The following is a 15,350-nucleotide window of genomic DNA, read 5'->3' on the forward strand; positions in this document are numbered from 1 at the left end:
CTGCCACTTTCCTTTCAAGATTTTATTGAATAGTTAAACTCCAGTGTACAGTCCAAGCACTAAGTGTAAAGTAATTCATTCTGCTTCAGAAAAGTTAGCTTTTTGCCCCAGTTGCATGGCTATGTGAAACTCTCAGTAAGATAAAGAGTTATGTCCCTGTACCCCAGGTGGCAGAGCCAGGGCAGAGGAGAGCAAGGAAGCTGGGAAGGGTCTGGAGAAGAAATCTGATGAAGAGCAACTGAAGGAGCTGGGGATGGTTAGTGGGAAACAGAGGAGGCTGAGGGGAGACCTCCTGGCTCTCTACAGCTACGTGAAAGGAGGTTGTGGAGAGGTTGGTGCTGGTCTCTTCTCCCAGGTCATTAGTGACAGAACAAGAGGGAATGGCCTCAAGCTGCCACTGGGGAGGTTCAGACTGGACATTAGGAAACCTTTTTTCAGGGCAAGAGTGGTCAGGAATTGGAATGTGCTGCCCAGGGAGGTGGTGGAGTCCCCAAGCCTGGCTGTGTTTGCAGGTGGTTTGGCTGTGGTGCTTGGAACTCTGGTTTAGGGGTGAGCCTTGTAGAGTAGGGTTCTGGGTTGGCCTTGGTGATCCTGAGGCTCTTTTCCAACCAGAATGCTGTGATTCAGGATGGCAATGCTGGGCTATAGTGAAAAGAAATTACTTTTTCTTCTTGGGCTAACTATTAGCCAAACATTGTGAATCTCCAGGCCATCTACCTTCTCTCACTCCTCCCTGGAGGCAAAAAAATAGTTCCAGTTCTCCTGATATGTCAAAATAGCAAAAGCTTCTTTGATGCTGGATTTGTTATGAAGGTCCTTGCTTATGCCTGTGGCTGAGGAGGTCTCTTCTAACTTGAATAGAGACAAACCAACTACCAGGAAGAAAACAACAGCAGTAAAAAGGGGCAAAACCCACAGACTTTCCTGTGAAGATAACAACAATTAGCTACAAGTAAGAAAGAGCCAGATCAGAATTAAAACATCCACACTTCATTGTTACACTCATTTCTTCTTATGTGGATGAGGAAGAATCACCACAAATAAGGGATACCAACAAAAGCTGAATGAGACAGAGTGTGACAGCATCTGTTCAGCTGCACTAAGTGACAATATTTGATGAGAGCTCACAGGGTCCTGCTAAGTTTCACAAACCCAGAGAGTGATAAGAGAAAAGAATAAAGAATAGGGAGAGGACGAGGATGGACATAAAGAAGTCAAATAATTACTTGTAGAGACTGCCAAAGTGCAGGACTGAATGATGTGCACCCAGTCTCCTTAAGTTATGGGGGCTGAGGGTGAAGAAAGAGTGGGTTGGGTTTGTCTGAAAATAGACAGGCATTAACACAAACACCCAAACACTCATCTGACAGATACTGCCTTTGTGCATTTGGGTCACACCTCATGGGAAGCAGTAGGTCTGAAAAGAGATCTGTCAGAAAGGATGAATCACATAATGTTAAGGACTGAAAGGGATTTTGAGAGCTCATCCAGTCCAAGCCCCCTGCCAGAGCAGGAGCACCTAGAGCAGATCAGACAGGAACACATCCAGGCAGGTTTGGAATATCTCCAGAGAGGGAGACTCCACAACCCCCCTGGGCAGCCTGCTCCAGTGTTCTGCCACCCTCATAGGGAAATAATTAATCCTCCTGTTTCCATGGAACTTCCTCTGCCTCAACTTCCACCATTGCCTCTTGTGCTGGCATTGGGCATAGAATCATAGAATCAATAATGTTGGAAAAGACCTCAGAGATCATCAAGTCCAACCTGTCACCCAACACCTCATGACTAACTAAACCATGGCTTCAAGTGCCACATCAAATCCTTTCTTGAACACCTCCAGTGATGGTGACTCCACCACCTCCCTGGGCAGCACATTCCAATGGCCAATCTCTCTTTCTGGGAAGAACTTTCTCCTCACCTTAAGCCTAAACCTCCCCTGGCACAGCTTGAGACTGTGTCCCCTTGTTCTGGTGCTGGTTGCCTGGGAGAAGAGACGAACCCCCACCTGGCTACAACCTCCCTTCAGATAGTTGTAGAGAGCAATAAGGTCTCCCCTGAACTTATCATGGTATCATAGTATCAGTCAGGGTTAGAAGGGACCACAAGGATCATCTAGTTCCAACCCCCCTGCCATGGGCAGGGACACCCCGCACTAGATCAGCCTGGCCAGAGCCTCATCCAGCCTTTGGGCACTCACCCTGCACATCTTTATCAACATGAATGAGGTCACCTCTCAGGCTCCTCCTCTCCAAGCTACAGAGCCCTCAGCTCCCTCAGGCTCTCCTCATGAGGAAGATGTTCCCCTTCATCATTTTTGTGGCCCTAATCATTGGCTCTGGAAGGCTGTGCTTTGGAAAGGGCCAAGCATGCTTAAAAAACAGAGAACTTCCTGGGAGTTAGAAAAGAGCCTCAGGATCACCAAGGCCAACACAGAACCCTACTCTGCAAGGCTCACCCCTAAACCAGAGTTCCAAGCACCACAGCCAAACCACCTGCAAACACAGCCAGCCTTGGGGACTCCACCACCTCCCTGGGCAGCACATTCCAAGCCCTGACCACTCTTGCAATAAAAAAAGGTTTCCTAATGTCCAGTCTGAACCTCCCCACTGGCAGCTTGAGGCCATTCCCTCTTGTTCTGTCACTAATGACCTGGGAGAAGAGACCAGCACCAACCTCTCCACAACCTCCTTGCAGGTAGCTGTAGAGAGCCAGGAGGTCTCCCCTCAGCCTCCTCTGTTTCACACTAACCATCCCCAGCTCCTTCAGTTGCTCTCCATCAGATTTCTTCTCCAGGCCCTTCCCAGCTTCCTTGCCCTCCTCTGCCCTGGCTCCAGCACCTCCACATCTCTCTTGGATTGAGGTGCCCAAAACTGGACACAGCACTCAAGGCTGACAGAGATTAAGGAAGTTATAGTCAGAACCCCTTTGGAGTACAAAATGGCCTAACATATTGAAAATACAATATTTGATGTTATGTATGGTTTAAGAAAAATTAAAATAACCTGTGCAATGAGTGCTGTGTGGATAAAAAGAGTGTCTAGAGCCATTAAACTAGTCTAGGGGGAGGACAGACCTTCATTTTAGAAATACTTCCTGGCTCTCTTTAGAATCTAAGTGGCAGATGGTGCTCTTAGGTGCTCAGAAAGCACCTCTGGTTTGAGACAGGCCTTTCAGTAGGACAAAAAGTGCATTAAAAGAAGCTGTGAAGCCATCCAATGAAATGTGGACAGGCTGAGAGCTGGGTGCAGGCAAACCTCATGAAGTTTGATAGGGACCAGTGCAGGGTCCTGCATCTGGGGAGGAATAACAGCAGGAACCAGCACAGGTTAGGGGCTGGCCTGTTGCAAAGCAGCTCCATGGAGAAAGACCTTGGAGTGCTGATGGACAGCAAGTTCTGCAGGGGACAGCAATGTGCCCTTGTGGCCAAGAGAGCCAACGGGACCCTGGGGTGCAGCAAGAAAAGTGTGGCCAGCAGGGCTGGGGAGGTTCTGCTCCCAGTATCACAGTATCACAGTATAACTTAGGTTGGAAAGGACCTCGAGGATCATCGAGTCCAACCTATCAACACAGACCCCATGACTAGACCATGGCACCAAGTGCCACGTCCAATCTCCTCCTGAATGCCTCCAGAGACGGTGACTCCACCACCTCCCTGGGCAGCACATTCCAATGACGAATGACTCGCTCAGTGAAGAACTTCCTCCTCACCTCCAGCCTAAACCTCCCCTGGCGCAGCTTGAGACTGTGTCCTCTTGTTCTGGTGCTGGTTGCCTGGGAGAAGAGGCCAACCCCTTCCCAGCTACAACCACCCCTCAGGTAGTTGTAGAGGGCAATGAGGTCAGCCCTGAGTCTCCTCTTCTCCAGGCTAAACAACCACAGCTCCCTCAGCCTCTCCTCACAGGGCTGTGCTCAAGGCCTCTCCCCAGCCTTGTTGCCCTTCTCTGGACACCTTCAAGTGTCTCAATGTCCTTCTTAAACTGAGGGGCCCAGAACTGGACACAGGACTCAAGGTGTGGCCTAACCAAAGCAGAGTACAGGGGCACAATGACTTCCCTGCTCCTGCTGGCCACACTGCTCCTGATGTAAGCCAGGATGCCATTGGCCTTCTTGGCCACCTGGGCACACTGCTGGCTCATATTCATGCAGCTGTCAATCAGCACCCCCAGGTCCCTCTCTGTTTGGCAGCTCTCAGCCACTCTGACCCCAGCCTGTAGCTCTGCATGGGATTGCCGTAGCCAAAGTGCAGCCCCTGGCACTTGGACTTGTTGAATGCCATCCCATTGGACTCTGCCCACCTGTCCAGTCGGTCGAGGTCCCTCTGCAGAGCCTTTCTTACCCTCTAACTGACTAACATCTGCTCCTAACTTGGTGTCATCTGCAAACTTGCTGATGACTGGCTCGACCCCCTCGGCCAGATCATCAATGAAGATGTTGAAGAGGACAGGGCCCAGCACTGATCCCCTCTGCTCTGCCCTGCTGAGACCACACCTGCAATCCTATGTCCAGTTTGGGGCTCCCCAGTTCAAGAGAGACAGAGACCTGCTGGAGAGAGTCCAAGAGAGAGCCAGGAGGATGCTTAGGGGACTTGAGCATCTCCCCTGGGAAGAGAGACTGAGAGCCCTGGGGCTGTTGAGTCTGGAGAAGAGAAGGCTGAGAGGGGATCTGATCAATGTCTATCAATAGCTGAGGGGTGGGGGGCAAGTGGAGGGGGCCAAGCTCTTTTGGGTGGTGCACAGCAAGAAGTCAAGGAACAATGGAGACAAACTTGAACAGAGAAGGTTTCAGCTCAAGATGAGGAGAAACTTCTTTGCAGTGAGGGTGCCAGAGCCCTGGAGCAGGCTGCCCAGAGAGGTTGTGGAGTCTCCTTCTCTGGAGGCTTTCAAACCACCCTGGATGCAATCCTGTGTGGTCTACCCTGGGTGATGCTGCCTTTGGCTGGGGGGTTGGACTCAATGATCTCTGGAGGTCCATTCCAACCTCTACTGTTCTGTGCTACTGTGAGATGAAATTGAATTGGACTTTGTAATTCCTTTTCCTTTTCCCCAAAGTTTTTTAGTGTCATGAGAAATGCTTATAGGGAGGCAACTTGTATCACTGACCAGAAGGTGTTCAAGAGGGGATTGGATGTGGCACTTGGTGCCATGGTCAAGTCATGAGGTCTGTGGTGACAGCTTGGACTCGATGATCTTTGAGGTCTTTTCCAACCTTAGTGATACTGTGAAGCTGCTCAGCTGAGGTGACTTTCATGTTTCATCTGAGCCTGGGCTTTTCTCTGTTAAAAGATGCCTATCTTGTCCATCTGAGTGCAGCTGATTTTGGAGGTGCAGGCACAAAGTGCATGAGAATTCATTTCCCTACAGTGTGCTGGTGTCATGTTCGTGTGGTTGGCCTGGAGGTAATTTTAGAATTCATAAGAACTCTGAGAAAACAAATGGTTAGCTTCCTCAGTCCGGCTCTAGGGTTGACAGTGAATAATTTTTTCCATTTATTTCCCTGTCACTAGGCACTGATGATAAATACCAGCTTGAGTGTGCCAAGATGGTGATGATTGAGGGTTCAAAAAGCAAGTAATTTTTACAGAGACTATGGAAAGACCATAGCTGCTAGACAGGCAGCATGAACTTCCCTGTGCTCAGCACTGGTTAGGCCACACCTTGAGTCCTGTGTCCAGTTCTGGGCCCCTCAGTTTAAGAAAGATGTTGAGCTGCTGGAAGGTGTCCAGAGAAGGGCAACAAAGCTGGGGAGGGGTCTGGAGCACAGCCCTGTGAGGAGAGGCTGAGGGAGCTGGGGTTGCTTAGCCTGGAGAAGAGGAGGCTCAGGGGACACCTTACTGCTCTCTACCTGAAGAGATGTTGTAGCCAGGTGGGGGTTGGTCTCTTCTCCCAGGCAGCCAGCACCAGAACAAGAGGACACAGTCTCAAGCTGTGCCAGGGGAGGTTTAGGCTGGAAGTGAGGAGATTGACTATTGGAATGTGCTGCCCAGGAAGGTGGTGGAGTCACCATCACTGGAGGTGTTTAGGAAGAGTCTGGATGGGGTGCCTGGTGCCATGGTTTAATTGATTAGATGGTATTGGATGATAGGTTGGACTTGATGATCTCAAAGGTCTTTTCCAACCTTATTAATTCTATTCTATTCTATTCTATTCTATTCTATTCTATTCTATTCTATTCTATTCTATTCTATTCTATTCTATTCACCTGGAGTCCCATGTACAGGTCTGGAGCCCTCAATACAAGAAGAACATGGACCTGATGGAGGGCCATGAAAATGATCAGGGGATTGGAGCCCCTCTGCTACGAGGACAGGATGAGGGAGCTGGGGGTATTCAGCCTGGAGGAGAGAAGGCTCCAGGGAAACCTAATAGCAGCTTGCCAGTACCTGAAGGGGGATACAAGAAGGATGGAGAGCGACTGTTTACAAAGGCCTCAAGGGGCAGGAAGAGGGGCAATGGCTTCAAGCTGCCATGGGGGCTTATGGAGTCTTCCTCTCAGGAGATATTCAAATCCCACCTGGGTGTGTTCCTGTGTGGAAATTTGGAGGTCCTGTGTCAGCAGGAATCCCAAGAAAAATCTGCCCTGCTCACAGCCAGCCCAGCCAGTTTCCCACCAGATAATTTGCTTGGGCACCCTCTGAAGAGCTGAAAATTTGGAAGTTCTATCAATTTGCCTCCCCAAGCCACAAACCTAAGCCTCTGAGATTGGCACTTGCAGAGAGCCCAGCAGATGGGCTGGCCTTCCTCTGGGCTCCATAACTTTGACTGGCAGAGAAATTTGCTAGTGTCTGTATTTTCCAGAATCACAGAATCAACCAGGTTGGAAAAGACCTCAGAGATCATCAAGTCCAACCTATTACCTACCACCTCCTGACAACTAAACCATGGCTCCAAGTGCCACATCAATCCCCTCTTGAACACCTCCAGGCATGGTGACTCCACCACCTCCCTGGGCAGCACATTCCAATGGCCAATCTCTCTTGCTGGGAAGAATTTCTTCCTCACCTCCAGCCTAAACCTCTCCTGGCACAGCTTGAGACTGTGTCCTCTTGTTCTGGTGCTGGGTGCCTAGGAGAAGAGACCAACTCCCACCTGCCTACAACCTCCCTTCAGGTAGTTGTAGAGAGCAAGAAGGTCTCCCCTGAGCCTCCTCTTCTCCAGGCTAAGCAACCCCAGCTCCCTCAGCCTCTCCTCACAGGGCTGTGCTCCAGACCCCTCAGCAGCTTTGTTGCCCCTCTCTGGACACCTTCCATCATCTCAACATCTTTCTTGAACTGAGGAGCCCAGAACTGGACACAGGACTCAAGGTGTGGACTAACCAGTGCTGAGCACAGGGCAGAATGACTTCCCTGCTCCTGCTGGCCACACTGTTCCTGATGCAGACCAGGATGCCATTGGCCTTCTTGGCCACCTGGGCACACTGCTGGCTCATGTTCAGCCTACTGTCAGCCAGTACCTCCAGGTCCCTTTCTGCCTGGCTGCTCTCCAGCCACTCTGACACCAGCCAGATAGAATCAGGCCAGCTTTGGTGACAACACAGAGCAATAAGTGAGTTTTCTTTTCACAGAGACACTGGTGGATAAATGTGGAAGCACACGCCATTTATTTGTTTGCTTGCTGTTTGACATCCACATTTCAGAGAGTTTCCCCCGACCAATCCAACTTTTTAAATATTATTTCAGTACAAAAACAACAATCCTTGAGATAAAATCTTCCCTACTGCTACCAGCAAATAAATAACACTCCATCAGACACACTGAAATGATACATTAGCAACAAAACCCAAAACCCTTCACTACAGAACTTCTCAAAATCAGTGAGTTGAAGTTAAGTCAGTGCAATAAGTTAGTCACATTTTCTGGAGCTGCTAAGTGCTTGGACCTCCTGGATAAGTTCAGTGCACAAGAATTATCAGCAATTATCCATCAGTCCCAAAGTTCACAAAAGGGCTTCAGTATTTACTTGTCCTTAAGGATGTCTGCTTGCTTGATTTGGGCTAGAGGGATGCTGAAGGGACTGGAGCACTGCCTGAGGAGGAAAGGCTGAGAGACCTGGGGCTGGTTAGTCTGGAGAGGAGAAGACTGAGAGGGGATTTAATCAATGTCTATCAATATCTGAGGGCTGAGTGTCAAGAAGGAAGGGACAGGCTCTGCTCACTTGTGCCCTGGGATAGGACAAGGGGCAATGGATGGAAACTCCAGCACAGGAAGTAGCACCTCATGATGAAGAAGAACTTCTTCACCGTAAGGGTCCCAGAGCACCAGAGCAGGCTGCCCAGAGAGATTGTGGAGTCTCCTTCTCTGGAGACTTTCCAGCCCTGTCTGGATGTGTTCCTGTGCCAGATTCTATAGTCCTGCTCTGGCAGGGGGCTTGGACTCATTGCTCTCCAGAGGTCCCTTCCAACCCCTAACATCCTGTGAGCCTGTGATCTAGATATGCTGAGAAGTAAGCAGACATTAATATGTTTATATGAGCACAGAAACTTCCCCCCCTAGTGCTGCTAGCATCTCTGTGCCAAGTAGGTGGACAACGAGGCTACAGCTACAACATCCCTTCCTCAAGACAGCACCAGGTGGAAAGCTCAATGCAGTACCACATCACTTCAGGCTTTCCATATGGAAAATAGGTAAACATTAGAATCACAGAACTGTCAGGGTTGGAAGGGACCTCAAGGATCAGCCAGTTCCAACCCCCCTGCCATGGGCAGGGACACCTCACACTACAGCAGGTTGCTCACAGCCTTATTCTCTATTTTCAGGTCAACAAAGCCATAGCAGATACAGAAGATTTTAAGCCTCATGTAGTAGCAGGAGGTAGAAATACTTCAGTTGGTGTTCCCTGTATATAAATAAGTATGTAAAATAATTAAATATCAATAAATAGAGGTACAAAAAACTGAAACCAAGGAGTGAAATGACACCGAAATAGAACAGTAAGTGTGCGTCACAACAAAATGCTGCCCTGAGAGCCCAGCACTGAAGGGTCATAGGATGTCAATAGCATCTGCACCTCCTCTGAGAGTGGCTCCGTTTGGTTTTGTGGGAGCCCGAGGGCTCCATCAGCTTCTGTAAGACGCTGAACAGCTCGTTCACAGCCTTGCGCTGCACCTTCCGGTCGCTCATCTGCGCGAGGCAAGAGACAAAGGCAAAGAAGGTCATGCCAAGAGGTCACATCCTACAGGTCACATCCTACAGGTCATATCCTACAGGCTGCACTGCTGCCAGGGTTAACCAGATGGACATAGAAGCACAGAAAGGTTCATGTTGGAAATGACCCTCAGGATCACCAAGGCCAACCCAGAACCCTACTCCACAAGGCTCAGCCCTGAACCACAGCCCCAAGCACCACAGCCAAACCACCTGCAAACACAGCCAGGCTTGGGGAATCCACCACCTCCCTGGGCAGCACATTCCAGTGCCTGACCACTATTGCCCTGAAATATGTTTCCTAATGTCCAGTCTGAACCTCCCCAGTGGCAGCTTGAGGCCATTCCCTCTTGTTCTGTCACGAATGACCTGGGAGCAGAGACCAGCACCAACCTCTCCACAACCTCCTTTCAGGTAGCTGTAGAGAGCCAGGAGATCTCCCCTCAGTCTCCTCTCTTTCAAACTAACCATCCCCAGCTCCTTCAGCTGCTCTTCATCAGATTTCTTCTCCAGGCCTGTCCCAGCTTCCTTGCCCTCCTCTGCCCTGGCTCCAGCACCTCCACATCTCTCTTGGATTGAGGTGCCCAAAACTGGACACAGCACTCAAGGTGTGGCCTCACCAGAGCCCAGTACAAGGGGACAATCCCCTCCCTACTCCTGCTGGACACAGGGAGGCTCCTGAGAGCCTCACCTTGCTAGGATCTGTAGTGGCAGCTACCATCCATTTCATGAGGTCTGTGGTTTGGTTTTCTCTTGGGTTTGAGATCTGTGCAAAGCTGAAGGCAGCAGAGCTGGGAGCTGAGCTGTATGCAGTGCTCCTGGCAGGGACTTTGCTGCTCAGCCCAGAGGTGAAGTTCTGTTCATACAGCTCAGCAAGTCTTAAAACTGTGCCTCTGCTGGGAAGAAAACCTTTGGCTTGCTTCTAGCACTCTGAGGCAGATGTGGTGATGCAAAAGCAAGCTGCCAGATGGCAGTACCAACCTCTCTACAACAGCCTTTCAGGTAGTTGTAGACAGCAGTGAGGTGTCCCCTCAGCCTCCTGTTTCTTAAATCTGCACTTCCTAGTGACTCTGCTTCCTATTTGCTACTCCACAGAGCCACTTTGTCACAGATTTGCTGTTTTCTGCTTTCTGTGCTACTTTGCAAGGTGCCACGGATCAGTCACACTCTGTAAAACATTGCTGCATGGTAGATATTGAGGTGACACATGAGCTACCCACAGGAAGCTAATTCCATTGGGGTCCTCTCTGTGGACCTCTGTAGAGGTCAGTGCCATTGTTCAGCCAGACCTCAGCACAGATCACAGGATTGTAGGATCACAGGTCAGAGGATCAGAGGATGTCAGGGTTTGGAAGGGATCTTGGGAGGTCTTCCAGTCCAAACTCCCCTGCCAGAGCAGGACTATAGAATCCAACATAGGTCTCACAGGAACACATCCAGATGGGTCTGGAACATCTCCAGAGATTCCACAACCACTTAGGGGAGCCTGAGGTCAGTGGTTGGTGCCACTGGCTCAATAAACTAAGTGCCTCCAAAGCCTTAAGCAGCTTGCCTTAACCGGCACAAACTTCCCACTGAACCACAAACAGCCACGTCAGTGGCAGCTCTGGTGGGCAGGCAATGAGGCAGCACTGCTGGCACCTCTGTGCCAAAGCCCAGGAGATCTGGGGAGGGCAGCCCCCACACTGACACCCCACACTACAGGCCTGCAGCTGGAAACATTACATCTTTCAGTGCCAGCCATGCCAGAAGGGGGTTACCAGGCCAGTTAACTGAAGCACTGTTGGCTTGAGTCACACTCAAATCTCAACTGGAAAATCTAATGTCATGAGCCTTAGAGGCAGAGGTAGAGCCTTACCTGCATCTTTTCCAGGTCCATGAGGTCTTTCATCTTCTTGGAGCCATCACGAAGGCTGGTTTTCAGAGTGTAGAGCTCCTCAGATATGTGCTTGATGTGTGCCTTTGACTTGTCAGTGCTTTCAAACATTTTCAAGTACATGGAAACAATCTGGCTCAGAATGATCCTTTTTTCATTTCTCTGTTGAAAACACAGTCAGAAAGAAAGGTCTGTGAGTGCCCATCACCAGGAAAAGGAAGGAAGCTGGAGTGCACCACACCAGGGTTCTCACTGCTCCTTGAAGCAGGATCACAGAAATCACAGAAACATGCAGGTTGGAAAAGAGCCTCAGGATCACCAAGGCCAACCCAGAACCCTACTCTGCAAGGTTCAACCCTAAACCAGAGTCCCAAGCACCACAGTCAAACCACCTTGAAACACAGCCAGGCTTGGGGACTCCACCACCTCCCTGGGCAGCACATTCCAATGCCTGACCACTCTTGCCCTGAAATATGTTTCCGAATGTCCAGTCTGAACCTCCCCAGTGGCAGCTTGAGGCCATTCCCTCTTGTTCTGTCACTAATGACCTGGGAGAAGAGACCAGCACCAACCTCTCCACAACCTCCTTCCAGGTAGTTGTGGAGAGCCTCCCCTCAGCCTCCTCTTTTCCAAACTAAGCATCCCCAGCTTCCTCAGTCAGTCCTCATCAGATTTCTTCTCCAGGCCTTTCCCAACTTCCTTGCCCTCCTCTGCAACTCATCTCCTGGACTTGGACGTGCCTCAGGATCAGTTCATGGTGCTGCATAATGCACCTTGAACCTTACAGGAAGTCTTTTTGTGAGGATTGTTTCCTCATTTCCAAGCTACCAAAGCAGCCCCTGCTCATATTCATTCTACCCCAGCTGGTATCACTGGCCCTGAGAGCTTCTTTGTACCAAAAGTCTCCCACAGAGCACCTGAGATGCTTTTCCTATCTGGGTCTGACTCACCTCTGTCCAAGCTGTCAGTTTGTCTGTAAAGATAGGTCCACCGTCAGCTACATCTGAATTGCTTGAGTTCTGCAACAAAGAGCAAACACATCTGCTGTACAAACCCTGCTGAGCACGGTGCCAGTTTGCATTCTCTGTTCAGATGAGCAGAGAGAACCTGAGAGATGTGATTTTTGCAGCACTGGCCTGCAGCTATTACCATGCTTTCACTTCTCAAAGCACCAAATGGTATTGGAGGACTGCCCAGTACCAGAAATGGAATGAATGTGCTTTCAGTGTCTTCTCCTGCCATAGCTCATCTGCATATCTAGCACCATCTATTTTACCAAACACTCCTTGCAAGGTTTGGTATTGATAGCTGAAAATCCAAGTCCGTGAGCACAGCAACTGGCTAGAGAATCGCCAGCTCTGATCTGGCCATGGTTTATGCTTGGCTGAAATCCACCAGGAGGTAGTCTGTGGCCTTGAGAATTTCTCCAGTCTCAGTGAAATCTCATCTGGAACAAACAGCTTGTACTTATAAACCTGCAGATTGTAGAACTGAAGAGCAGTCCAGCAGCCTGCTGCAGGCAGCTGTGGGGATACAGAAGCTTAGCAGAGAGAGCCCCACAGGGATGGAGTTTAACCATCAGATGTCAGCCATACTCTGCAGCATGTGCTGAGAAACAAAGAGCAATATGGTTCTCCTACCAAGGAAAGGTAAAGTGAATCATTTCCTCTTCTGTGTTTGTCTTTTTTTTTTCCCCTCTCAATTTTTTTTTCTCTTTCTCCTTTTTTTTTCTGCTTTTTTTCTCTTTTTATTTTTTTCCCTATATACAGCAGTCACTCTTGCCCTTTTTGCCTGCTCACTAATTGAACTGCAATGAGTGCAGAGGGAAAACTTGCAGGCTGACAGCAACCTCCCTACAGGCTGATTGGCTCCCCGTGCTGACCACATTGCCAAGCCTTGGTTTTGCTCTTGCTCTGTGAGCTGGTGAGCTTCCTGCACTGACTCTGCAGCAGCTGCTCAGGATCTCTCACAAAATTAGATCTTGCCTAGTCAGAATCTCTCCCCTTTGTGCTAATGGTACATCTAAGGCACAAAGCCAAATTTACAGCCTGTTTCCTGTCAATCTATGAACAGCAAAGCATAGAACCATAGAATTGTCAGGGTTGGGAGGGACCTCAAGGAGCATCCACTTCCAACCCCCTGCTATGGGCAGGGGCACCTCACATTACAGCAGGTTGCTCACAGCCACATCCAGCCTGGATGAAAAAACCTCCAGGGAAGAGGCTTCCACCACCTCCCTGGGCAACCTGTGCCAGTCTCTCACCACCCTCATGGGGAAGAACTTCTTCCTAACATCCAATCTGAATATACCCATTTCTAGTTTTGCTCCAGTCCCCCCAGTCCTATCACTCCCTGACACCCTAAAAACATCCCACCAGGCTTCTTTTTGTGATACTCCAGAGTGATTCCAATCAAACTATAGATATCAAAGCATCCCACCAGGCTTCTTTTTGTGGCACTTCAGAGTGATTCCTTCACTCCAACATTTCTGCTCTCATATGCTCGAAATCCTGACAAAATCAGAGCCTGAAAACAGGAGCAGAGCCTTGCAGTTGCTTTCATGCACTTGAGGGAAAAGCTCAAAAATGCAGTGAGAATGAACTGTGAGCTACTTTAATGCCTCCTAGATGAAGATAGGTGAATTAACATTACAGTTGTCAGGTCACCAAATATCTGTCTGAAAAGACAGATGCTGGATCATAGTCAGGGCTAAGGAAGGTGAATGTCTGGAGGGTGCAAAAGAATAAGCAGTAGGAAACACTCTCAGGCAACACACTGCTGCTGCTATTAGTAAGTATCAGCTGCAGTGCTTTAAGCCAAAGCCCTTCTCAATTTTGTTTGTATTGCTAACACTAAATCCCTCATCAACATTACTAACCCAACAAGTGTGTCAGTAAATTACATCTGAACACAACTGAGGCAAGATTCACTACATTAAGCATAAATTTCATTAAGATTTCTTCTGATAGGACATTCCATGTAACCAAAGGCTGGAAGGGAGCTGGAAGAAGCTCTTGTGAAAGGAAGAATGGCCCTGGAATAAATGAAAACCACAACTGAATCCTGTTTAATGAAAGGAGTTAACCAAACCAAAGAAGTTGTCCATATTCTCATTTTTAAAAGGCATAACCAAAATGATTGATCCAGGGATACCTTCCACTGGTACACATGGAGTATGTTAAGCAGTGCTCAAGCCTGGATTGCAAGGCACAAGCAAGAAGGAGAAGTGCAGTAGGAATTGTTGTTCCAGGGTTGCCTTCTGTTGGTACACATGGAGTATGTTAAGCAGTGTTGAAGTCTGGATTGCAAAGCACAAGCAAGAAGGAGAAGTGGAGTAGGAAATGACTGTTCCAGGGTTACCTTCTATTGCTGCACATTCAGTAGGTTAAGCAGTGTTGAAGTCTGGACTGCAAAGCACAAGCAAGAAGGAGAAGTGGAGTAGGAAATGACTGTTCCAGGGTTACCTTCTATTGCTGCACATTCAGTAGGTTAAGCAGTGTTGAAGTCTGGACTGCAAAGCACAAGTAAGAAGGAGAAGAGCAGTAGGAATGACTGTTCCAGGGATACCTTCCATTGGTTCACACTGAGTATGTTAAGCAGTGCTCAAGTCTGGATTGAAAAGCACAAGCAAGCAGGAGAAGTGCAGTAGAAGACTATACTTACAAAGTCAGCTTTCAGTTTGTCTATGTGATGTTGAAGATCAGAAAGGCTTAAGCTATTTCCAAACTGTCCAAAATAAATCAGGATGACAGAGAGAACAAAGAAGCTGTAGGTCTGGCAAGCCATTTTCTTGGTGGTGGTGGTTCAGTTGAAATGCTCAGATAAGTTCTGGGGGGATGTGCCAGTTGAAGAGCAGTGATCTTCAACTCCTAGGAGTCAAATCTTCTATAAGAATAAAGTAGACTAATGAACTTCATCTGCCTGTCAGTGGTATTTATACCTGGTCTTGACTGGGGGTTTTTTGTATTATTTCATCATCACAGGCTGTTTATATTTAGAAAAGATAGTGCTAGATAAGAAGCCTTCAGATTTGGCTGATGAAGGGAATCCCTCGAAAGCATCTTTCTGCAACATGGGCTTGGAAAAATTCTCAGTGGTTCGTCAACGGGCAGCATTGACGTGGCAGGGGCTGAAGTGTCTTTTACACGTGGTTGGGGGGGGGGAAATTTTGATGGCAGCTGAGGAGTATGTGTTGGGGATCGAGTGTGTTCCTGCACACTATGCGAAAAAGAAAGCCTGTGGTGTGGTTAAAGGGTCAGTGTGGCAGCCAGCTCGTGTCGGGGTTCGTTTACAGTAACCACTGGGATTGCCGTGGCGCTCTGCAGAGTCACTTAG

The 15,350-nt window shown here is 48.9% G+C and overlaps 1 protein-coding gene across 1 annotated transcript; it reads right to left on the minus strand.

Moving 5' to 3' along the window:
* Positions 1–8,986: 8,986 nt before the first annotated feature.
* Positions 8,987–14,801, minus strand: IFNG (interferon gamma). Its single transcript, XM_068160873.1, has 4 exons — positions 14,679–14,801; positions 11,966–12,034; positions 10,998–11,177; positions 8,987–9,115 (listed from the first exon to the last, which is right to left on the minus strand). Exons 1-4 carry the CDS (start codon positions 14,799–14,801, stop codon positions 8,987–8,989), a joined length of 501 nt encoding a protein of 166 aa, XP_068016974.1.
* Between the last annotated feature and the right edge of the window lie 549 nt (positions 14,802–15,350).

This window comes from Melanerpes formicivorus, unplaced genomic scaffold (assembly GCF_026170545.1).
Source record: "Melanerpes formicivorus ecotype bairdi unplaced genomic scaffold, bMelFor1.0.p_v2 SCAF_54, whole genome shotgun sequence".
In the NCBI taxonomy this organism is placed as follows: Eukaryota; Metazoa; Chordata; class Aves; order Piciformes; family Picidae; genus Melanerpes; species Melanerpes formicivorus.